General features: G+C 40.1%; 1 protein-coding gene across 1 annotated transcript; it reads left to right on the forward strand.

Annotated features, from left to right (window-relative positions):
• The first annotated feature begins 5 nt into the window (after positions 1 to 5).
• Positions 6 to 16,344, forward strand: RAB18 (RAB18, member RAS oncogene family). Its single transcript, XM_052804880.1, has 7 exons — positions 6 to 181; positions 2,859 to 2,914; positions 9,029 to 9,090; positions 11,061 to 11,133; positions 12,956 to 13,074; positions 13,155 to 13,221; positions 14,727 to 16,344. Exons 1-7 carry the CDS (start codon positions 114 to 116, stop codon positions 14,903 to 14,905), a joined length of 624 nt encoding a protein of 207 aa, XP_052660840.1. The 5' UTR covers positions 6 to 113; the 3' UTR covers positions 14,906 to 16,344.
• The last annotated feature ends 8,728 nt before the right edge of the window (positions 16,345 to 25,072 follow it).

Below are 25,072 nucleotides of genomic sequence, written 5' to 3' on the forward strand. Positions count from 1 at the left end.
AGGGGGCGAGGGAAAAGGGGCGGCGGGGCGCGCAGGCGCAGGCGGTGCCGCCGCAGCCTGCGCAGGGAGCGTCGGTGGGGGTCGGGTCGGGCCGGGCCGGGCGCGCTGACGGGATGGACGAGGACGTGCTGACTACCCTGAAGATCCTCATCATCGGGGAGAGCGGCGTCGGCAAGTCCAGGTGAGGGGGCGCCCGCCTCCCCCAGCCTCTCCTGCCACCATGCGGGGCAACGGTCGGGCCCGGCCTAGTCCCCCGCGGCGCCGCGCTGGCCACCACCACCTCTGCCTCGGCGGCCGCCCGGCCTGGGCGCGGCCTGCCCTGAGGAGGGGTAGGCCCCGCGGGGACGAGCTTCCTCGCCCCTTCTCGGCCAGCCCTCCTGCAGACGAGAGGCTGCCCCTGCTGGGACTGCCTGCCTTTTCCGCAGCCCTGCCTCGGCCGCCGGCCCCGCGGCGGGGAGGGGAGAGCCGGTGCCTGCCTGACCCAGTTGGAAGCTGAGGCGAAGCGGAGCTCTGCCGGCCTGGTCAGGGCGATCTGGGCCTCCCCGTGTCCTGCGCAGCGTTGTGTCGTGTGGCGATGGGTGCGCTTGTGCGTCTCCGTAGCGCTTTGGGGTTAATCAGGTCCATAATATGTACACGCAGAGTCACAAGTGACCCGGCACTGGGTGTAGGGTGGGGGGCAGGGGCATATAAGGTTGGCAGTGAAGTAGTTCTACCGCTGATTCTTCTGCTGACTAATTATACTCTTTCTCAAGTACGTTGAGGCTGATTTCTTCCCCCTCCCACACCCCCTGCCTTTTCATGGCTTTTGTCTAAGCTACCTTTTTTGTCTTTTAGGTTGTTTTTTTTTCTTTAACTTTCTTTGTTAGTGCCATAGATCTTAATAAAGGAAGTGGGATATAAATGCAGGCGGGCATCTGGGAGCCTACCACAGTACTCACGTTAGATTTGATGTTTTTATGGCAGTGATCCGAGTCTTCTACCATGACCCTAAATAACATATAAGTTCCTAATTAGAAAAAAACCCACCACCCTTATCTGTTAAAAATCTGTCAGTCAATCCTTTGAGTTAGCTACTGAATTGATAACCTAGTACAGTAGGCTTCTGGTGACAGACATGATCTGAGCAAATTTCTTTTAGTTTAAGTCATCTCATTTATGTGTGGCCATATGGAAGAATTTTTCCCGAGACACATAGTATGGACAATGGTTTTGTATACCTACTTACGTGCTTATTTCTTCACATCAGAAAATTAGTTAAAAGAGACTTTATGTAGAGGAAATGAAATTGCTATAAAACAATAACACTACAGCTGTTCAGGTACAGGAATTTAATATTGAACTATTCCTGAATTTGTGTCTCTTCCTTATTACTTGACTAGGAAAGGTCAGATGTCAAACTTGTATTAGCGTGGTGTAGTAAGTGCTTGGAGTCCTGACTTCTGTACCAAATGCTGTCTTAAACCTGGTCCTTGTGAGTGTGCTCTACTTTGTAGAAGAGGCTATCTGCATATGAAAGAAAGGTGGGGAAAGTAGAAGTTGGCTGGGCTTAGCACTCAAGACTTGTAAACTGATGTTTTTATTCTAGTGGCAGTATGAGAGTTCCATATTTTGTCTGTTTTGGGTGAAACTAGTTTTGGTTGTAACTAAAAATAGCTGCTCTTAAATAGCATCCTGATACAGCCGTCTGAAGGTACCAGTAAAAACCTATGTGCTGTCAATTTTGTTTAATTTTAATTATTCTTTGGTAAATAAAGCTACCATTTGGTTTTGTGGTTCTGGAGTAAGGAAAAAGAGGTTGGTCTATGGTTAGCTTTGGAGTTTTCGCCCAGCCTTATTGAAGTAAAGGAATTTCAGTAGTTGCTTTTCTGTCAATGCAGGACTGTGTCCAAATGCTAAAAAGGACTTGGCTGCTAAATTCACATGCAAAAAGAGAGGAGAAAAAAACGGGGGGAGGGGGAGAAGACCAAAAAAATAAAAAGGGCTTTGTTTTGTTTCTCTAGCCTGGAAATGAATAGAAGCTGTCAGTCATAGCAAACAGCTGTCTGCCACATGGTAATATACACTTGCCACAGATGCATAAGACTGGTGATTTTAAAAACTGCGTGCTGAGACTCTTTGTCTCTTGCCAAAATATTTACATTTGGCACAAGTACAGTAGCATTATGGGCCTAATACTATAGTGTGATGTGCTGGTAAATCTTAGTTGTAGCTGTTCTTCTATTGGTGGCAAACATATCCGTCAGGATAGGGGGGAAATGTTGTGTGTGTGAAAATCCTTATACAAAAAGATACAAAACCATAAAACAATGGTGAGCTAATTCTACTCTTAAACTTCTGTATCTTTATTTATGATGGGTGTAGTCCTTACTGTTCCACTGTGTGCCCAGTTCAAGGAGTTATTTCTGGAGTGAAAAGCTGACTTGGAATTTTCTTCTCAAGCTTACAGAAATACTGTGTGAGGCAATATGAAGCAAAAAAAAAAAAATCTTAACCTTTGTACTGAATTCTGGGAGAACAAAAATAGCGTAAGATAGAAGTAAAATGCTTTGAGAAGCAGACCATGTGACTGTTCAGGCAACTGATTTGAAAACTTGTGTGGTACTTTGCTTTCAAAGAGACATACTCTGTAATAGATGCAGAAAAGAGGCCAGGGCTCTCCTAGCAGAGCATGTCTGCCATATCATTTCTGTGTTCCCATCTTTGTTTTTTGTAGGAAAGAAATTACGGAAAAATGAGATGTGTTTTTATTTAGCTATGTGATTTTGCTGTTACTTTCAGACTTGTAATTTATAGGCTTCCAGCAGGCTATGGATATGCTGCAATAATAGTAACTGTAATTTTTCTTCCTTCCCTGTCAGCCTTCTACTGCGGTTCACAGATGATACGTTTGACCCGGAACTTGCAGCAACGATTGGTAAGTATGTGCTGATGCTACCTTAGAAAAATTTATACTAACTTCAGTGCAAAATTGTAGTTTGTTCAGACTTGCCTAACCAGTAGTGAAGTTCAGACATGTCTGCTTCTCTGTAAGGAAAGAATGATGTGGACACAGTTTTAGCGTGCAGCGCTCTTTGGTGGAGAGCACTGACTGTACTGGCCTGTAGTTGTCCCCTTTATGCAAAAATATATCCTTGGCTAGGAAAACAGATATAAATATCACCCTTCACCATGAAGATGGAAGGCATAGGTATGGGCAGTGAAAACCTCTAGTGGAACAACCTGCAGTTCAGTTTGCCAGCATTTTAGGCTAAAATGGAAATGTAAGAGCTATTGTTATGTCTCCTATTGATTTATCTGTGCAAGATAGCTATCAGGTTGGTTGAATTGTAATATTGCTGTCCAGAACTTGTGTTTTATGTGGTATGATACTTGGTAGCTATCTTAAGAAGACTTAAGACTCCCTTTAGTAGGGGATGTTAGCTCTTGCGACTTCTGATAATGCTACAGTGTACTGGGCTCTGTGTGGCATCTGCTTTTTCTCTATAGGGAGGAAATTACAATGTGGCTTTTTCTCGCCTACTTAGTAGTCAGTTCCTTGGCAGCTAGACTCTTGAGAAAAATGGAAGAGAACCAAAAATCTAGAGCTGCTGGGAAAAAAGCAGGGATGTGTCATTGCTATGTTGGTATGATACCTACTAACAGTGAAGTCAGTTGGGCTGGAGGAGGATGACCCAGAATGCAGGATATACTATGTAGATGGTTGTCAAAGGAAGCAAAATGAAACTATGAAGAACGTGATGCAGCTCTGTGCCAAATTAATAACTGAAGTAATGGAAAATAGAGATGACTTTTCCACACAATGAATTTCAGTTGCATTTTTTACTTTCTCTGTAGGAAGAGTTCTGGCTAAGGACTTCTATTAGATTTTTTCTTTGACTTCAGGTGTTGGTAAACAAAGCCAGCTCTGTCTAATTGGTTAAGAAATCAATAAATTGATCTATTTTTCATTAACATTAATAAGATACCAGAGTACTGTTTCATGTAAAGCACTGAGCAGCCAAGGGGAGGAACGTGGCCTACTTTTGTTCATTTCATTGCTTGTAAAAAAAATGAACTTGTGCAAGTAGCCCTGCTTCAGCTCATGAGGGAGGATAGGGTGGAAGGAAACAGGAATGGAACAGACCAGGTGGTGAAGATGGCAATTTTGTATTCTAATCTAAATAGTTTTGGCACTGTATATACTTCAAATCACTTTACTTTCTTGGTGTGTCAACCACGTGGGGCAGGAAGTCGGTGCAGAATAGCTGCTTTAGCTTTCATGATGTTTTGGATACCAGTAGACTAGTTTGATCTCAGTGTGGGCATCTTTATTGTTTGGGGTTTTTTGTTTTTTTCTTAATTGTGTTTTTTTTCATTCTGCTGTTCATACATAATGCTCTTTACCAATGTCAAAAACTGACATCAGTGCACTATTTGAGAAACTAAGGAGTTATTTCCTGAAGTAATTCTTCTTCTTTGGGATTTGTCAAAATGCACAACAGCATGTGTGGTAGCTAATTGTTGGCTGTTAATAGCAACAACTCAAGGTTTACTACTGGCAGATCCTACCCTGTTCTGTTTCTGATATGGAAAAGGGGGAAGAGTACTCACTGTGAGCATTACTTCAAATAGAGTTTGAGTTCTGAAACAAATACGCTAATCTGGAATGAACATTATCATCTGGCAGGAAAAGAAAGTTTCTACAGACTGAGCAAATGCTTGTCTAAATTGCCCTAGCTGTTAGGCCCCTCCAGCTGATGTTTGCAGTTGTGTTGTGCAGTAGAGCTACTGTGACCCCAACCGTGAAAGTCCTATAGCGTGCTGTGGGGAGCACTCATGCGGGATAGCAGATTCTTTTAATTTTTTTTTTCACTTAACTGGAAGGTGAACGGTGTCTGGGTTCCTACTTACTTTCTTGTTTCCTTTTTTTTAAAAAAAACCTACTAGGTTATGGCATTGCCATTTTTCTGGTGAATGTATTGCTAAGAAACAACATGTTAGCTTTGAATTCAGGGCAGGAGTTGTTGTTCCTATAAAGTACCTGGAGTGAGTTCTTAGAGATAACTTTCCTGCTGCATGAAGACAGATATCCTAGATGCCCAATTCAGGTACTCGCAAGATAGTGAAATGCCAAAGCACTTTGTGAATCTCAACCTGGATTTCTTTTTTTGCTGATTAAACACTATTTCATTTTGAGTTTGGGGACAGAAGAGATTTTTAAATAATTTTAAGGCTTTCCTGTTGAGACTGCAGAGTATGATGCTTTTCCAAAATGAATGGATTGACTACAAATAATGTCATCTTTCAGTGTCATCTGTGTACTGACTGCTGGACTGGTTAAAGTGACTATATTTTTTTAAATTTGGGTTAGAAAGTGGAGAGAACATGCTATATGTTTAAAAAAAACTAAAACAACTGCATGCAAAACCACAACACTGAGGAAAGCCTTGGCTGCAGCACGACTGGTCCCTTGTAATGACCTGTTGAGATGTACCTTATCTTTGTAGCTTGCACAAACCTACTGGGTGCAATTTAAATGAAACCCTAAACTATTGTTTTGTGGGTTTTTTTTTCTTAAGAATTTTGTAAAAATCCTGTGGTATTCTTAGAAGAATAAGCTGCCTTGGGCAAATATTTTGACTTCAGGAGCTTCAGTTGGATTAACCATGTTTTATTCAACCTAGGAGATCGCCTGTCTTCCTTGCATTCTTTTGAGGCTAACTTGTTCACCAGGCTTCATCACAAGGATCTTATCAGACTATATATACCCCGGTATTTTTTGTTGTCCTTACTGCTCATGCTTGCCTTTACTTGCTTGCTCCTTGTATAAGAGATTCTAGATAAGTGTTCCGCGCAATCCCTGTTTCTTAATTGAAGTAATGTATTGCACAGATCTGATGTCTCTTAGCTTTTTAGCCTTCCTTGCACTTGGAGTCCTCCAACTCTAAGCTGTCCAACTTGTCCGTTACCTACAACACAAATAATACACTCTAGCTGATTTTGCACTTGCCTTAAGTACAGCATGGCATACTGGCCTAAATGTGAGAGCAGCATGAAGGTGACAGAGCTATTCCATGCAGACTTTAAGTCCATAGTACGTTAGTGTGTAGTGCTGAAGTGGTAGGTATGAACACACAGGAGTACAGTCTAGTAGTGCTGTCTTGTTTCTGGCTGCCTTCCAAGGCATGGTGGAAAGCACTGGCAGCTTTCTTTTGTCAAGGTTAGAATCATCACTCTTGCAAACTCAGAACTGACACCTGTCACACAAACATGTCTGTATTTCACTGAAGTATTTAGGGAACATAAGTACCCTGTTTGCTCAATTTAACAAGATTTTCTTGAGCCCTGCTTTTTTTCCACTTGTCCTCTTTTATGGCAGACTGATAATCAAAAACCTAGTTATTTAAAAGATTTCCTTTTGTTAACTGGCTTTTGTATGTGTTGAGCTCCATGGCTTACTAGAATTGTATTTGCCACTTGATCACTTTAAAGGATATATTTTGGTGTGCTATTAGTTCATCTTCATACTTTTGCTTTTCAATAATCAATCTATAACACATGGGGTTTATTCACTATTTTAGTTTCTTAATTTGCTTGCATTGCTCATGCAGAATTTAAAGCATTATCTTTTAATTTTAAGCCAGCAGCAAGGCTAACATAAAGGCGTATATACACTTTCCATTAAATGAAAATTGCAGTTACTGCTGAGTGCTGAAAAATTGGCAGAACAGGATGTTCTTTAGGATCAATTTGAGTCAACTTGCTAGCATAGCAGTCTTCTATGAACTAGGTAAAATTCTAAGAACTGGTGTTTAACACAAAGTTAATAGTGACTGTTCTTTTCTGTGAACACAACTCTAGAATAATGTACCATTCTTGTGCATGGTGTGGAGCATTATATTACTGTTAAGTTAGGGACTAAGAGTCTTAGTCCCTGAAAAAACAGAGTTCTGTTTAGTTACTGCAAAAGTTAATGTACTTTGGCCAAATTCTGCTTGAAATAAAGAGTATGGGCTTTTTCCAGTGCGGAATGTAGTCTGAAAATGACTTCAGGGAACAGTAGTGAGCTGAAGTTGTGAAACAGTGGAATAAAAATTGTGTGGGTTTTTTTTTTTTTTTTTAAAAATAAAGCTCTTTTAAACCTCAGTTGCAGTAAAGTTGTGAATCTGCTTGCAATGTGCAGTTTCTTAAGCATCCTATATACCCTCTGTGACTTTGTAAGTTGAACTTATTTTGGCAGCTGTTTGTGCTTGTTTGTGATCTGCATGGCTTTGGGAATACAAGTGCAGCACACTTATCATAAGGCCCTACTTAAATATTTTGTGTTAGAATAGTTAAAACAGGAATTCTTATTATTGTAACAGCTACGATGACTACAATTTTAAGTCAAAGTGCAAAAAGTTTGATGTTACACTTGAAAGTTGTTCATACAAAGGTATTAACTTTCCACGCTACTACTTCAGTTCAGGGCTGCTGCCTAGTGGGGAGTGAGAGTCACTCCAAAATAATTGAAACATGCTTCCAGTTACTTGCTATTGGTAACTGTTGTGGTTTAACCGCAGCCAGCAACTAAGCAGCACGCAACCGCTCACTCTCTTCCCCCCCACACCCAATGGGATGGGGGAGAGAATCAGGAAAAAGAAGTAAAACTTGTGGGTTGAGATAAGAACAGTTTAATAGAACGGAAAAGAAGAAACTAATAATGATAACACTAATAAAATGACAATAGTAATAATAATAGGATTGAAATATACAAATGATGCACAATGCAATTGCTCATTACCTGCCGATCAATGCCCATTTAGTCACCGAGCAGCCATCCCCCCACCCCCACTCTCCCCAGTTTATATACTGGGCATGGTGTCACATGGTATGGAATACCCCATTGGCCACTTTGGGTCAGCTGTCCTGGCTGTGTCCCCTCCCAGTTTCTTGTGCCCCTCCAGCCTTCTTGCTGGCTGGGCATGAGAGGCTGAAAAATCCTTGACTTTAGACTAAACATTACTTAGCAACAACTGAAAAGATGAGCGTTATCCACATTCTTCTCATACCAAACTCAAAACAGCACTGTACCAGCTACTAGGAAGGCAATTAACTCTATCCCAGCTGAAACCAGGACAGTAACCTAAGGATTAAATTACAGCAAAGTGGATCATAACTGTACTCAGCCTCTCAAACTGATGTGTGTTGCTATATCCTTTAAATTTGCACAGTTGTTAACATCTTGTCCTCCTTGGCTTGAGTTTTGTGCAGCTTGTCCTTGGGCAAGTGATAGGCTGCTAGTTCCTGTGTATTTAAAAAAAGCCAGGGGGAGAATTGTCAGATGTTGAGGTAGATGACCTATCAACAGCAGAACTGTCACCATGTTGTCTGTTGTTTTCTTGGTCACTGAGCGTGGTATTGGTGAGTCCCTGATGTTGCTGGAATCTTTGTAAGAGACATACTGCGTATTCAAATCATCCGAAGCTTAGGTGACGTGTTTGGTAGAGGAATTACTGTCATCTAACCTTATTTCTCACAGGATAGCAATCATGTAGTGGATGAGTCTTGTCTGTATTGGTTTACCTCTGCATGATCACCTTGATGGGACTTGGTCAGATTGTTGGAGATAGGGAAACAGAGCCAATAGCTACCTGAATGCAGCTTCCTTCTTTATTTTGAAAGCACGTTTTTCCTCAAGATGACAGATGTACTCAGGGAGAACACATGTATGAGTAATGAATAGAAAGTTAATCCATTTGTATTATAAACTTGAATATTTGTCCTGGAATATGTGCTTTAATACAGGAAATGTAGTATTTGCCTTATTTCCATAAAATATTTTGAGTCAATGGCTTTAAAGGCCCTTAGGCTGTTGTAAAAGTCTGTCAGCAACAAAACCTTGAGTTTTGAGCAAGGTTCGTAAATAGCTAATGAAACTTACTCTTCCTGCTCCTGTCAAAACACAACAAGTTTCCCGAGTTTGATTTTTTTTTTTCTTTTCTGTTTAATTTTCTTTCAAAAATAGCTGTGGTATGTTTGAAGAACTAAAATATTTTTCCTCCTCTAGGTGTGGACTTCAAGGTGAAAACTATTTCAGTTGATGGAAACAAAGCTAAACTGGCAATATGGGTAAGTCTCTCCTAAGTTCTTAAAGTATTGCTTTGCTTTAGGAATAGTAATGGCTTGTATAATGAACAGTTTGTATAGAATCCTTTTCTATTTAATATGAAGGTGATTTGGAGGAGTGAGAGGTTAATACTGAACCATTCAGAAGGTGGAATGAATTGTGGGACAACTGGCTAATGGGGCAATTCTCTTGCCTATGAGCTGCTTCTGCAGCACTGATTCCAGGCGGGGTTGGGATAGGAGTAGAGAAAAGGAGGAGTAATATGGTGCTAAATCAATCAGACTTTAAAACAGTGAATGTGGCCATGCGTAGATTTTTTTTTTTTTTTACGAGTAATTCATTGTTTAGCTTCTAAAGAGTTAGCCCTCACTAATCTGAGACTTCCTTGTATACATCGTTCTTGTTTGTACTTGACAGGTTTTAAAAGGGTGCACTTCTTAACCTAAACATTTTAGGCAAAATTTAGTAGTGTATTAATAGGTTAAGATTACTGTTGCATGCTCGATTTATGCTCAAATGTTACCTCTCAAAACAATTTTTAGCCTATAAACTTCGTAGCCCTCATACAAAGACTTTTATATGCTCAAGGTCAGTGTTATTTGTAGCAGATGCAGCTGAAAGAGGGAGAGGCAGTGTTTGTAATCTTAGCCTTAGAGTGTTCAACATCTACTCTAGTTAAAAGTAGAACTTCTAAACTCATGGCAAGTAAGGTAAGAAAAAGTACTTCCAAGCTTTTTTTTGAACATTCTGCATTCTGCAAACCAGCCTTGAAGCACCTTTTGAATATTCAGACCCAGTTGTGACTTCTTGTAGCAAGCAAGAGTAAAACCTTGTTTCTCATATAAGCAAGATAACCTTTACTTCCTTGGGAAGTAGTAGTGGAACATGAGATATGAAACACTCTCAAAGCAACAGAAGTATTGCAATATATATTTCGACTAACAAACAGGACTTAATGTCTTAGTGTGACAATAGTAATCATCACTAAAATAAATGGGTTTGACAAGGAAAATAACTGCAACACCTTTACAGACAAATACACATATAGGAGGAAAACCACACTGATAGCAGAATGATGAGTGATCATGGGATGGAAAATATTACATAGGACTAATGTAGGGTTATCATCTTATATATTGGTGAATATGAAGAAATAATTCTGCGGTAAACTGGAAAAGAAAAGCTGTATCATGACACAAAACCAGTCTGAGATGTGTGGGATGGCCTGAGGACTTGTAGAGTATTGGAAGTCCAGTTCAGTTATTCACATTCTTTGGCAGGGAACCATTTTGAGTCCAAAGTGTTTCATGCATCACTTCTAACCTGGGGTAACTTGGATGAAGTTATTTAAAATCTTCTATGCGTAAAGTCTGCAATGAGTGTGCACTATAACTTAATCTTGATAAGAAAACAGCATTCTAATATACAGGGTTTTTTGCAGAGCTGTTGACGCTTTAAATTTGAGGATGTAAATTCAGTTTTACTTAAAACCAGAACAACCTCTGACTTATTTCTGCTTCTGCTCTGTCATAGCACATTAAATGCATTTACCCTGGCACTGAATCAAATTTGGTTGGACCAAGGTGATTGAAGTGAAGGAACTAATTTTGTTGCCATGAGTTTTGATGCTTGTTACAAAGTCTTAGTTAGTGCTGCAGCTATGCTTCTTTCTTGCGGGTTGCTGCCGTACTAGCTGCAGAACAAATGCTTCCACAGAAATGGCTATCTTATTGCTATATAGTCCAGTTATTTACCACACCTAACAGTTTAAACGTGTTTCCCAGGACAGACTACATCAAATCTCAAAGTTAATGTGCAGTAAAACATCAGGGAAGAGCATAAACTCGGTTAATCTGGTAGTTGAATATACTTTGAATCTTATTTTGTATGTTCATTAGAAGCAGAATACCTGAGAGCTAAACTAGATTCTGCTCAAATTCTGAATAATGGAACTTTCTGAATGGCTTTTTAGGATACCGCAGGTCAGGAGCGGTTCAGAACATTAACACCCAGTTACTATAGAGGTGCACAAGGTGTTATCCTGGGTAAGTATAGCTTTGCATGCTATTTTGAATAAATTTGTGGTTTTCTCATGCACTGGAGTTATACAAACTCATATAACCTTTCTATAATATCTAATTGATATTAAAAATCATTGTATCTGCGTTGAACAACTCGTATATTAAAGGATCTTGAATTTGATGTCTGACCTCTTTCTCATGTAGTCAATCTCACTGGCCTGAGAACCACTGATTTTTGCATTAGATTTAAAGCTACTGCTATTTGAAGGGATAGCTTGGAGCTGTGCCTGTGCTGCCAGGAATTTGTCTTTTATTTATTACTTTTGTTTTTTGCCTGTGCTTACTAAGCCCAGAGTCAAAATAAAAAAAAAAAAAAAAGATTTTTCTCTTCTCCTCAGTGTATTCTTTCTGTATCAGTATGTATACAGCTTTCTCTTTTTCTTCTCCCTGTTCCTTTTTCCTAATGAAATGAATATAAACACTGTGGAGTCTAGCTGGGATTTTTTGCTCTGTGTCTCCATACTGATGGGATGTTACACAGTCAGAATTACTTAGAAAAGGCTAGCTGGGACCATAAACAGCATCAATCTGTGTGGGAGAAACCCAGGCCAAACCCCATAATTGCAACTTCACAGTGAAGTCTCTTTTGCTTTTCTTTCATATATGGAAACCTCTTAACTAGGCACTGAGCTCTGAAGTTCTGCTTTTCCACTGCTAGAAGTGAGGAGCTAACTAAAGTAAGGGCAGGGAATTAAGTTTAATTTTTTTTTTGAAGTTGTGTCTGACTTGAGAGGTTCTTGGTAAGATATTGTGTCCAGTTAAATTGTTTAACTTGGAGTAACCTCTATCATGAGACTTCCTGGTAGGTTTTGCTTTGTATGTACTGTTTCCCAAGTCTGAGTTGCATTATCTTCCTCGTATAGGAAGATGCTGTCAAGGCATGTCTTGTCAAGTCACTTAGTTGCTGGCACTGACCTGCCACTTACTGTTGAAAGCTGTAAAAGTAAGCAAGCACTATTTGGGAACTAGAAAGTTCTGCTGTTAAGATTTGCTCTTGTTTTATTTAATAATCTCCTGACTATTTTTTTGTTAAACGACTTCCTAATAATAAGGTTATTCATGCAAGCCAAGCTATAGATTTGATTGAAACCAACTGTTTATGCCTGTCTGCACATGCGATGTGAGAATGAAGGAAAAAATACTTTCATAGCTTGAAATGGTAGTTATTAGATAGTTGCTGGGTAGCGGATTTTAGGTTTAACAAAGTCTGCCTTTTGTGTGCCCTTTCTGCTCCTAGCATGGCTTGTTACTTATATCCCACACAAATGCTAAATAGTTTGAAACACTAAAATGCTGAAAATTCAGTAGCTCACTGGGATTTGTGAGGATTTGGTGATCAGTTTACTTTTTTAGCTAAATCAGTAGCATAGCAGTGGTGTTAAACAAGGCCTAATTATCACTAATTAACTCACTGCAGAAGGTCGTGCCATCCTCTTTGCATATCTTTTGTGTAGTGATGTTAATAAGTATCCTATGTCAAGGGTCTGGAAGTGTAGAATTCTTTGGAGAATGATAGCCTCTAGTCTGTAAGCTAGGATGTCTCAAGTAAGTCTGAGAACAGTAGATGACTGAATCTTAGAGTTGCTCTGCATTAGTATCATCAGCGATTTGAGCTGGTGGATGTTCAACTTTTTTCCAATTATTGTCTTGCTGTAGTGAGTAGATTGGAATCCTTGGAACTCCTTCAGTTTTCTAATTCAAAAAGCCATAATTTTTGCTCCTTTTGTAGTATAAGCTGTATTTCTTGGAAATATATTGTGGAAATAATATTGCTAATGTCTTTCAGTTTACGATGTCACAAGAAGAGATACTTTTGTCAAGCTGGATAACTGGTTAAATGAACTGGAAACATACTGCACAAGGAATGACATAGTGAAAATGCTAGTTGGAAACAAGATTGATAAGGTAAACCAAATTCAACTGCAGTAAGTAGTCTGTTGGTGTATTTTGTTAATAATACATATTAATGCTATGTCTTATTATAGGAAAACCGTGAAGTTGACAGAAATGAAGGTCTCAAATTTGCAAGAAAACATTCCATGTTGTTCATAGGTATGTTACAGATATTTGCAGGGATCTTACTTGATTTTTGTTACATAATGAAAAGTACCATTTCTGTAGGTCTGATGGTCTTTAGATGTACAATCCAATTAATGATATTTCTCAGCTGTGGTAGGTACAAAGACAATAGGTATTGCCATTTTTTAAAAATTCTCTCTAAATATGTCCAGATATCTATTCTAATTGGATGTGTATCCTGAAATTCATAATGATTAAGGGTGGAATACAGGCTCTACTGTAATCTGACAAAACCTGTTTTAGGTTTGTGGTTTTGTCTGATTTCTTTTCCCAGCCAACTTGCCAAATTAATAACAGAAGCAAAATGAAAGAGGGAAAACTGGTACTAGTGGCCAGTTTTCAGTATAGCAAAAGAACTGGTACTTGACAGAAATCTGTATTAGAACTGGGGTGTAAAAATAGGTAGGAATATAATTAACTTATAAATGGTGGGTGGGATTGAATAATGACAATCATGACTGGAGCAAATGCTGGTCTCATCTTGCTGCAAAATGAGATGGGTCTTGTAGGCAAAGCCTTGTAATGATAAAGTGGGTGGTGAAGTGATTCTTTATTCATAAGTTTATTGTATGTTTCATTTAAGGATCAGCAGGGATTACTTTATAGGGTGACTCCAGTAACAAAGCAGTTTGTTGACATGTCCTGTACTTAGACTTATGTTCCTAATCTCTGACTAATGACATATCTTTGTCTAGTACCTTGCTGTGTTTCTTTTTGGCTACAGCGTCAGATGTGGAAATAGAAGTTCAAAGTTGAGGCACAAGCTGTTAAGTGCATGGAAGATGAAAAGAAACATGAAAATTAAACTATAACTAAATATATATATCTGCAAGCTACATATGCTAAGTATCTGCATGGCTGTGTAGAAGAACAGGGCAAGCCCTAGTGGGACTGAACAGTTTCAGATGGTATCTGTTTCTCTCATAATATACCCTGTGAGCAAATTTCTTGGCTTTAGCCAAAGTAAGGCTCCTGAGTGAAATTACCTAGAATTCTGCTAACTGCAGAAGAAATGAGATCCCTTGTTGCTTTTCATCACATCAGTTGTATCATGGAGGCTGACCCAAAATCCTACAGTATGGATCCTTGCTTCTGTGGTATGGTGGTACTGCAGTTCTGACTAATGTACAGAACTGAAATACAGAACAGCAATCAGGTTTATCAGACATCTTAAGTTAGTAGAACCCTCCACTCTACTGAAGTGCTTTCCACAGAAAAATAAAGCTAAGCTGTAGCTGTCTCCATATAGTCTAGTGACATTCAACTTGGAAGCTCTTCTGTTAAGAGTCTTTTGAAGTGCAGCCTTATGTGGTGACAGAAATCTGCAAACCTGCTAATTTTGGCAGTGCTATGTTGTTATAGAAGATACTGTAGAAGTTGTAAGTCTAGGTTGTAGGTTGAGACTTAACTGAAAGAGCAATATTAAACAAGTTACTGGAAGCTATACTAACATTTGACTTTTTGCGTCCCTTCTCCAGAGGCAAGCGCAAAAACATGTGATGGTGTACAGTGTGCCTTTGAAGAACTTGTTGAAAAAATCATTCAGACTCCTGGACTGTGGGAGAGTGAGAGCCAAAACAGAGGTGTAAAGTTATCGAACAAGGAAGAAGGATATGGAGGAGGAGGAGCATGTGGTGGATATTGTTCTATGTTATAAACTTTGGGAAGCTTATTCTTTGCATATTTAAGCAGATAGTGACATCTTTCTGTACATAAATTCATTAAATGCTATTTTTAGGGACCTTGCAGTTTGCACATATTTGTTTTGTATCATGACAGTGAACACTTGTAGGAAAAATGTTCTGCAGCTTTCCCAGTTTGAAAATGTTATGGTAAGCATGCCCAATTTGCAATCTTCAGGTTTTTATAAGTAGCATAAATTATGTGCAAGAACAAATGCACTAAAAATTTTACGGCTGTATACATTCATCATGTAACTATTCTAAACAAATCCATCTAACAGAAGCACATTACTGCATTTTCTGCTCTTCATCTCATTTTTAAATACTCTTGAAATTATAGAACTATATAGTGTGCACAGATCTTGAAAACAGTGTGAGCTATAAATGTCACATTTCATCTCTTCTAGTAAATGCTTTTTTTATGGTATTAAAAACAGCAAGATTATACAGTTCTTAGACAAATCTGCTAAATTTTTGTCTTTCAGCAGAGCTGTCTAAAATACAAATTGGCACAGGCCATAGTTGGTATCAGCACCTTCTTGAAGAGATGCTTTGAAAGCTTCCTTTGCAAAGCTGGGGGACGCCTGTTTTTTCTTTTTAATCATCACTTCAGTTGATGGCTTAACTGGAGTTTTAATCCTGTGATATTTATATACTAAATTTGTTGTACTCTTGCACTCTAGGTTTTTATGATGTGGTCTACTCCAGACTTGCTGTAGAAAGTCATCATTATTGGCAAGGGGTCTGAATGACATCTTTGTTCTTTCATTGTGAATCAATTTGCCACACTTCAGTACGGATGCCTAATTTTCCTAAATGTTTGTAATATAACTTTATCTCAAACTGTAGCTCACTGTGGCTGTGAAGGTCTCTATCACATGTCTGCTTTGTGCGGCTACTTGTTCAGAAATAAAACTTCCTGTCACAGACACTAAATGGGAAGCTATAGGGCTTCTTGAACTCTGTATGGAAAAATACTATTGCCATGAGTATTCACTTGAATTTACTGTATCAAAGCCAATGGTTTGTTTCAGAAGACTTGTATAGACTAATAAATTTTTTTTCCACAGTATTCAACTTTTCTAACCTCTTCCTATTGTAGACTTGTATATTTTCTAGCACATACAGTTTAAACAAGGTCACTTCTTATGGACAAATTATTTCTGATTTCTGAAGGACAAGACAAGGATGCTGTGTTGTTGTGTGGTTTTCTTTTTTCTTTTTTTTTTTTTTTTTAAATAATCACTATAGTGCAATCGGTAACTGAACTCTTGGGCAGTTTCTTGTAAATATAGTGAATGACAGTACCTTTTATTACTGCAAGGTTTTGTGTAAATGTCAGCATACATGATCTGTATTTTGCAGCAGGTCTTGGCTGCTTCTGTTAAAATACACTTTATTCTTCACAAGGAAACCTTGTTTTCTATTCTGTTTTACACTTGTTAGAAAACAATACCAAAACCTGAAGACTTAACCATGCTAGTTTTTACCAAATATTGTATCTATAGTATTGTTAATGTAGTAGGATAATTTAAATATGTAAAGTAATTAACATTAAATATACATACTGTATTAAAATGTTAGATTTGTATTACTGTTTCATGCAGAATATGTGGACTGAGCAAATCTTGTTTGTTAGCATTGAGGTTGAAGGATTTTGGTTTTTGTAGGCTAGTGTAGAGGAAACTTCTAGGAGCATTAAAACTCTGAATAACTTAATTATTTTAGTATTATTTCAGTAATATTGGGCAAGTATCATCATGCTGGCAGATGCCTGTAATTTATTTTCGTACCTATTTTCCCCCTAGTCTGGGTGCATCCCTATGTTGAGAAGAAACTTAATTTTCAGTTTCTCATAAAAGGTCCTTTTATCACAGGACCTGGATTCATCTTTCATTCTGCCTTTGCCAGATCTGACAGCTCTTGTCAAAGGGAGGAACTGCAGGGCACTCTGAATAGCGGGTATTGTTCTGCAAAAGAATCAAGTCATTTGCTCCTTCTTTCCCTGCAAAATTTTTCTGGGGGGAGGAGTATTCTGAAACAGCATATTCAGTGAGAGTGAGTGCAGTTAGCTATTTATTTATGTTAAAAAGCAGATGTTTTCTAATTGACTTGCAACTAGCTTTCCTATCTTCATCTTTTAAGGGTGTTTGGTTATGTCCCTGAGGAATGTCTTTTCCTAGAGTCTCACCTTGTTTCCTCATTGCTCTGTCAAGAAGCTGTGTACTGGAAGGGTGGGTTCCTGTGCTTCCAGTATTTGTTAGAGCAAATTTAGCATCAATTAATCTTACTTTGCTACACGTTTTTCTTCTTCGTTCTCTTTTTTTTTTTTTTTTTTTTTTTTCCTTGGGGAGTGGGGTGGGGGGCAGGGTGGGCTGCCATCTTTCAAATGAGACTGTTCCCATACTTTCAAAGTTGTTTTTCCGCTTTGCACGTCAGAATTGTATCACCATTATCTCCACGTGCACTTTCACTGTTGTAGCTTAATGCAAGCACCATATCTGAAACTATTGCAAGCTGTATCACAACCTCTGCTTAATACTGGTTTAAGCCTATGTCTTTGTGGAATATTGGGTATTGCAGTCAGAGAAGTATGCCCAAGAGATCCTTCAGTCTATCTCAGTAGGTAGCTGAGGGATAATGGAAGTAGCTATTGTTTGCTCTTCATCAAATAATGAGAATGTGTCCATTTCCATGGCAGATAGTTCTGTAAGAAAATACTAAACCAGAATGAGGTAACAGAAATCTTACATGATCGTGAAAGACAGTTAAAACTGAAGTTGTTTCCAGTTCATTTACTCTGTTGTCAAAAATACTGACTAGCAGTTAAGTACTTGTGGCTGGCAGAGGTTTTCTGTAGTCTTTACACTAGCCTGGAAGAATATGGAACAGCAGTTGCATCCTCTTGAACTTACACTTGAGAATAATACTAAGTGTTGTCATGGTTTTGTCTTGATTTCTTCTTCTACTCTTAAAAAGGGAGCTGGGACAGGCTTCTGGTGGAGATTTCAAGATGCCTTTTTTTTTTTTTTTTTTTTTTTTTTTTTTACTGCTAGTGGGGTTTTTATCCAAACTAACAGCATCACTTTTCCTGTTCTCCTGCTGCAATAATGAGATCAACAGCTGGCTCAAAGTAAGTCTTAACAAAATGAAAAGGCAAGTTCAGTAAGTCCCCAGGCAACACCAATGACTGTCTCAACCTTGGCAGAACTTCCAGAAACGGTGGTGTTCTTGCTGCCATCACATACCACAGGGGTAACTGCTCTGTATGCTTCATTTTGTTCCCTTGTTTGCCAGTAACCTGATACATAGTGAACTACAATAATGCTTGTAATCTTGCCCCATAGTTTAGTGTAATAATTCTATGTTTTGAGGCTGAACTGGCTGCATTTTTTTCAAACACTTGCAAAGCTTGGGTAGCCTGTGTTGTGATCAGCACAAGTTACTGCTATTTAGCTACTGGAGGATTGATACAAATGTTCAAGGTGCTGCATCCAGCCCATATGTGCTATCTTGTTCAAAGCTCCTGTAGTTTCAGTGTCTTGCTGTCCTTCATGAAGGTGTCAGTAAGCAACATTAGTATGAGCAGGGCTTTTTCATGTTGCCAGACGAATCACTGCATGGTTTTCAGAGCTAGTTGAGCCTTCAAGGGCGAAATACAAGGTGTTTTTCCTGGTCACTTTCCAACAACATTAGCTTTTGGGAAAAAAGAGAGAAGCTCTCCATTAAAACTATTCCAAGTTTTGTAAGGTTTCCACATACCTTGCTCCTGAGTATCTGTGGCACCTTAATTAAAAATTGATGAAGGGTTATACAGGCAAAGAACTGTGAAGGTGTTTCCATACTACTGTGTGCTTACATACTATGGCTGACTTGAATGCAAGAGTAAGAACTTTTTCTTTGTCCTTGTGCCTGAGTAACAGCTGGTCCTTTCTGTTGGAATTAAAATGGTCATGGTGATTAAGGATTTTTTTTTTCCTCATGCTACTAGTTTATGTAGCATCTATGCACGTTTTATGTACAATGATAGCAAAATGCATAGTGAAGATCTAGAACTCTTGGGCTCTAGTTCTTTAGAAGCTTAAAAATCCCTCAGAAGCAGCCTTAAAATAAAAGTGTCAAATCATGAATGGAAGGAAACTTTTCTAGTGTTTCCTATGTATGATCAGCTCTGGATTTACTTGGTTCTGGGAACAAGTCTGGTTGGATCCTTTTGACAGGAGTGCTTGGTTCCCAGTTGTTAATGCTTGTCAGGCTGGACTTTCTGATCTGAGGAGTGTGGCTGTGAAGATGATCTTGACAGCATGAAACTTGTTCTTTAACGTAGCTAGATCTGGAGCTTCTCATTACTACATAAGATTAGGAGCAAAGCTGTAAACTGGGGTTCAGGGAAGAGCAGTAGCAGCCATCCAAACTGTGAATGCAGTTTTAGTAATATATAATACATTTACTGTATATTATATATATAAAATATATAATACACAATACAGTAAGCATATAGAATATAATTTTCAAACATACTTTGTTATTAATATACTTCATTAAAAGATATAATCAATATATAAACATAATATGTAAATATTTTATACTGGTTAGAGATTATGTATCATCTCTGACCTTCAGTTTCAAACATAATGAATTATTTTAATTCAGGGTAGGTATGACAAAGGTACAAATCCTGTGGGCAGGTGTCATCCAGAACAGAAGGAAGGATGCCTATGGAAGCAAGAGTTGGGCTTTATATACTGATAAAGCATGAGCTTGGTATGAAATCAAAGCTGAAGTTCTAGATTAATTGGGTACTCAGGGTGCTAGAGGTCAGAGATCACATCTGCCTAGATGTGATTTGACTTAGATTTTTCTCCTGAACAGCATGCCAGACACAGAATGGTTGAGGTTGGACGGGGGCTCTGGAGGTCATCTGGTCTAACCCCCCTGCTCAAGCAGGGACACCTACAGCCGGTTGCGCAGGACAATGCCCAGATGGCTTCTGAGTGTCTCCAAGGATGGAGACTCAACAACCTCCCTGGGCAACCTGTGCCGGCGCTCAGCCACCCCTCACAGTGAAAAAGTATTTCCTGATACTCGGCTGGAGTTTGGGCTAAGGCTAAAGCTCCCTGCCCTCCACCTGCTGGCAATGCTCCTCCTTGTGCAGGCCGGGGAGACTGCTGGCTGCCTTGTTGCAAGGGCACTTTGCTGGCTTAGGTTCACTTGGTGTCTACCAGGACCCCCAGCTCCTTTTCTGCCAAGCTGCTTTCCAGCAGGGTGACCCCCCAGCACGTACGGGTGCCTGGGGTTGTTCCTCCCCAGGGGCCAGACTTGGCATTTCCCCTCGTTGGGCTTCACGAGGTTCTTGTCAGCCCCTGAAAGGGAGCTCATCCCTGGGTGGGCTCGAACCACCAACCTTTCGGTTAACAGCCAAATGCGCTAACCGTTTGCACCACAGAGACTGATATGTAAGCATTTTTCTTCAGAAGAGCTGAATTTCTTCCTAATCATGTTTGATAACTGCTAATGGTGGTGATTGTACGTGTTGGACACTGACAAACCGGTACTGCTGGCACATTGCTGCAATAAACCTGATGTGTTATTGTGTCAGAATATTGTAAGAGATGGGGGAGAGAAATGCTATTACCTCGGCTGTGGGGTGTGAAAGATGAGATTCTTTTGATGTGAAGAAGTAACTATTCCTCACCACTTACCTCCCTCAGGAGAGGAGGGCTTGGGGCCATGTCGCGCCAGGCCATCTGCTAGTATTTCAGAGGTGGGTTAACAGCACCGTTTCTCTAGCCAAAGCTACAGAAAGGCCCTGCGGTACCCGTGTGCTTTTTGTGCGCATGGGCATGGCTGTAAGAAGTCTGAAAACCTGTGTGGCTGTGAACGTTAATGCAATTAAAGCAAAACACAGGTACACTTCAAAACATGGATTAAGAGACATCCAAGATGCTGACTGCAGGATTCTTACTGCATCTGGGAATGGGGGGTTGGAGACAAGATAGCTCTTGGGCAGGTCTTAACAAACAGTGAAGATTTCATGCTAAGACTTTCATTTTTATTTTTTTAAGTTTCATAGGTGTACTACCTCAAAGAAAGCACTGATAACTTCAGTTTGTAGTGGGCATATGTATTTTTCACTGTCACTCACCAGCCAGGAAAAGAGGGAGCCTTTCTCTCCGTATGCCCTTGTGTATCGATGGAAACCCAAGGATATGAAATACCAAAAACATGACAGGAGCTGAGTCCTGTTCAGCCAGTGAATCTGTACCTGTTTTATGTCTAGTTTCATGACAGAAAGAAACTGTCTGTTTTAATATCTTAGCCTTTTTTTGTTGTTCATTTGGTAAAGAAAATGCAGCAAAATCTTGGCTTGAAAATCGTTGAATTCCTTTTAAAAGCTAGGAAGCTTAATCTCTGCAGGGTTGCACTTTGGAGCGCTGCTGACAACGTTGTTGGTGAAGTGCTCCTGTAACTGAGCTGCCTAAGCATAGGAAGATGTGTGGGTAATTGTTTTAGAAGGAGTTTGAGCAATTTGCTTTTGGAGGCATAGGAACCGGTAGGTGGAGAAAAATGTACTTTCGGTAGTAGCAGCAGCAGATAGCCTCTCATAGTACGGAGTTTGACAGAGAGCAGCTTCCTTTCCCTTCCTCTGGTGTATTAAGCTGTACTGTAAGGGAGTCTACTCCGTGTGCCTCAAAGCTGTGGAGCAGGTTGGTCCCATGGTGCGTGCTGGGGTCTTGCTCCGCTGGCTGCTCCCCTCAGGAGCTAACAGGGATGGTACTCGACTCCCATCTGGCCCACACTCCCTGGTGTCCTTCCGCTGGGATCCCTGGCATGAGGGAAATGTACAGATCCAGGTTTCATCCTGAGCTGGAATTGAAGGGTAGCTGGGCTGTATGGGCCTGGGAGCTAAAATGCCCTCATGGGTGGCAGCGTTTAATCGTAGCCATAGGGAACATAGGGAGGAGTCCAGAAAATTGCAGAGCCAAACTCACTTAGTACAGGACCTTATGTTTTTTAGTAAAGTGTTTAATAATGGTCTCTCAGGCAGTTTCCAACATAATCTGTTGGAGCACTGACAGCATTTGAGATTTGGCAATAATGTTTGAATTAACAAATTGTTCATTTTCAAGACTGCAGGCATTACATACAGGCTTTTCTGTAACTTACAGTGTTTGAGTCAAAGGTTGTAGGACAGGGAAGACTTACTCAATTAGCAGATCTAATTGGAAGAGATAAGTGTTAAGGCACAGAGGTCCTTTTTCAGGTCTGTGAAATGGCTGCAATAATGCTATTATCACAGCATACTGCTGTTTCTTGCTGTGAACCAGAAGATAGAACAGTACCCTTTTGTGTCAGGTCTGAATGCCTGTGCCTCCCTCTACACATGTAGCAATCCAGGTAGAAAGATGGTAAATGAGTAAGGGTGTGAAAAGCATCAATAGACTGTTAATGTGGCACAGACGTGGGAGGTTGTTCAGGTACCCGTGGCAGTCTGGCTGAAGCAACACAGAGCTCAATAGTTGAACATACCCCTCCAGAAAGCAGGCTGCTTCCTCGGTCTTCTCTGGTTTGGTGCTGCAGCAAGCGTGTTTGGGAATGGACCTGCTCCGACTGTGAGGTTTGACTGTCTGACCTTGCACCAGGGGCAGGAGCACCTTCCTACCGTACTATTTCTTTCTCCAAGGATTGTGCACTAGCTGGCAAATGGAATGAAAGAAAATTCTGTTGTTTTACAAGCAAACATGATGAAATATGATGGGCTGGCTAACAGATTGGGCTGGCAAGTTTAACACTGGGAATATCCTGCCTGCTTCTCTTCTCCCTTTAAACAGTAAGAAAAAGCCATCTTTTGGTCTTGTAATTTCCTTTTGCCTAGAGAGGAGAGGCAAACTCTTTGAGGCTGGAGCAATCAAAAAGAAATGCAATGAAGTTTCCCCTGTAAGTTGCAGATAGACAGCAGTGATACCTGAAGGCCTGCAATGATATGCTTTCTTTCTCTTGCACTCCTCAAAATATGAGTAGCGGTCTTCTGAGCTTAGTGGAAATTATTTGCTATGTATTTCACAGTAGTAGTCAGAAGCAATAAAACCATTGAAATGCATTTGCCATGCCCTCCAGAGAAGTCAAAATTATTTGACAGTATACGGATTGGAACTATTTATCGTACTAGCTTGAAGTCTGAATACATCCTTTGTTTGCAGAACTTAGTCTGGGAAAACAGAGCAGGAAAGGACTTTAAGACACCACGGCTATCTTTCTCTCTACCCTAAGAAAGGATCAGGTACACTCAAACAATTCATGTATTTAAAATATTCTTACAAGAAACCCAACAATGAAGATTTTATTGCCTCTGCAGACAAGCTCTTCCACTGGTTTTGGAACCTTAATAATGGAAAGCTTATCCTTCTGTTTAACCTTTATTTCCTTTGCTGTAATGAGAGTATGTTCCCTTAGCTGGGGCTTCTACTGAAGCCTGTGTTTGCCAGGTGATGCCTGAGTGCCTAATGGAACCAAGCTGAAGATTGTTTCATTTATGACATGTAAAATAAAGAAGCAATTGCATTTCCTGCTAGACAAGAAAGCTGCTGATTGTAAATTGATGCCTTTTCAATTTTTTTTCTTTTTGGGTAATACACTACAGAACTAGTAATGTAATCTCTCTCTGAGCCTGTACCTCTTTTTTTTTTTTTTTTTTTAGTGCATCAGTGTCTGTGGAAATAAATCATATCAAAAAGCTTAAACCTAGTAATAGACTTAGTTCTCGGCGTGGCTCTGAGGAAAACTGCTCTCTCCCTCTACTTTGTGTACAGGAAAAGAGCTCAAAGGTTGGGTTTTTTTGTTCACTAAAACCTGAGTTTTTAGTTTAATGACCCTGCGGTAGTCCACATATTTCAGAATGTCTACTTGGAGTTTTGTCTCCTAGCTGAGTCCTAAAAAGCTGTGGTATTGTTAGTAGGTACTCCTGAGCTGAGGCAAATCCTTGGGGATGATCAGCCCCAGTTGTGCCCTGCTGCAGCATGGCAGGAATCAAGTCAGCAGACTTGGAAATACATGAAAACACGTTTATGGGAAAACAAATGCTGAGGAGCCCCTAATTTTTCTGACAGGTAGTGTTTAAGTGTTTTTTTCTGTCAATAAGTAAATTGTATAATTGAGAATTGTTTCAGCTCAGTTATTTAAATTCATGTTTTCTCGTTTGCTCTGTGCTTATGTTTCTGTCTTGACCCAGGCCTGTGCTTGATGGCTCTGTGAGCTTTCCTGCCGCCTTTAGCCCCGGCAGCGCCGTGTGGTTGAAATCTTTTAGAGTGGCTCCTATTAATATGTTAGCGACCACATGTAAGTGATTAACATTAGTGTGGTTTCCCTACACTTAGTGGAAAGTATGAGGTCTAACGTTAATTTAGTAATAAAAGGAGATCAGATTGGAAATATTTTAGGGATGTTCAGTTTTACAGGCGTGGCTGAAAATGGGAAGGGAAGAAATTACATTGCGCTGAGACAGCAGCATAGTTTAATGGCAACTTATCCTAAAGAACACCATGATATTTTGTAATTACTTGCAAACACTCAGTATCTGCATTGTGAGAAGGATTACTTTGATATCTCTAATAGGGGAGCTGTTAAATAAAGCAGTTGCTTTCTGTTAGCAAGGGGTTACGTAAGTTCTGAATGTTTTGCTGCTCAAATCACATTCTAGAAATGTGCACCATGTTGAAGGAAAGTGCTGTCTTCTCTGTATTGGGTTTGTGTGGCAAGGTTTTGGTAGTGGGGGGGCAACAGGGGTGGCTTCTGTGAGAAGCTGCTTGAAGCTTCCCCTATGTCCGACAGAGCCAATGCCAGCCGGCTCCAAGACGGACCCGCCGCTGGCCAAGGCCGAGCCCATCAGCAACAGTGGTAGCACCTCTGTGATAACAGATTTAAGAAGGGGAAAAAAGTTGTGGCAAGCACAGAAACTGCAGCTGGAGAGAGGAGTGAGAACATGTAAGTGAAACAACCCTGCAGACCCCAAGGTCAGTGAAGAAGGAGGGGGAGGAAGTGCTCCAGGTGACGGAGCAGAGATTCCCTAGAACACCATGGTGATGCAGGCTGTCCCGCTGCAGCCTATGGAGGACCATGCTGGAGCAGATATCCACCTGCAGCCC

The sequence above is a fragment of the Harpia harpyja genome, chromosome 1 (genome assembly GCF_026419915.1).
Source record: "Harpia harpyja isolate bHarHar1 chromosome 1, bHarHar1 primary haplotype, whole genome shotgun sequence".
Lineage (NCBI taxonomy): Eukaryota > Metazoa > Chordata > Aves > Accipitriformes > Accipitridae > Harpia > Harpia harpyja.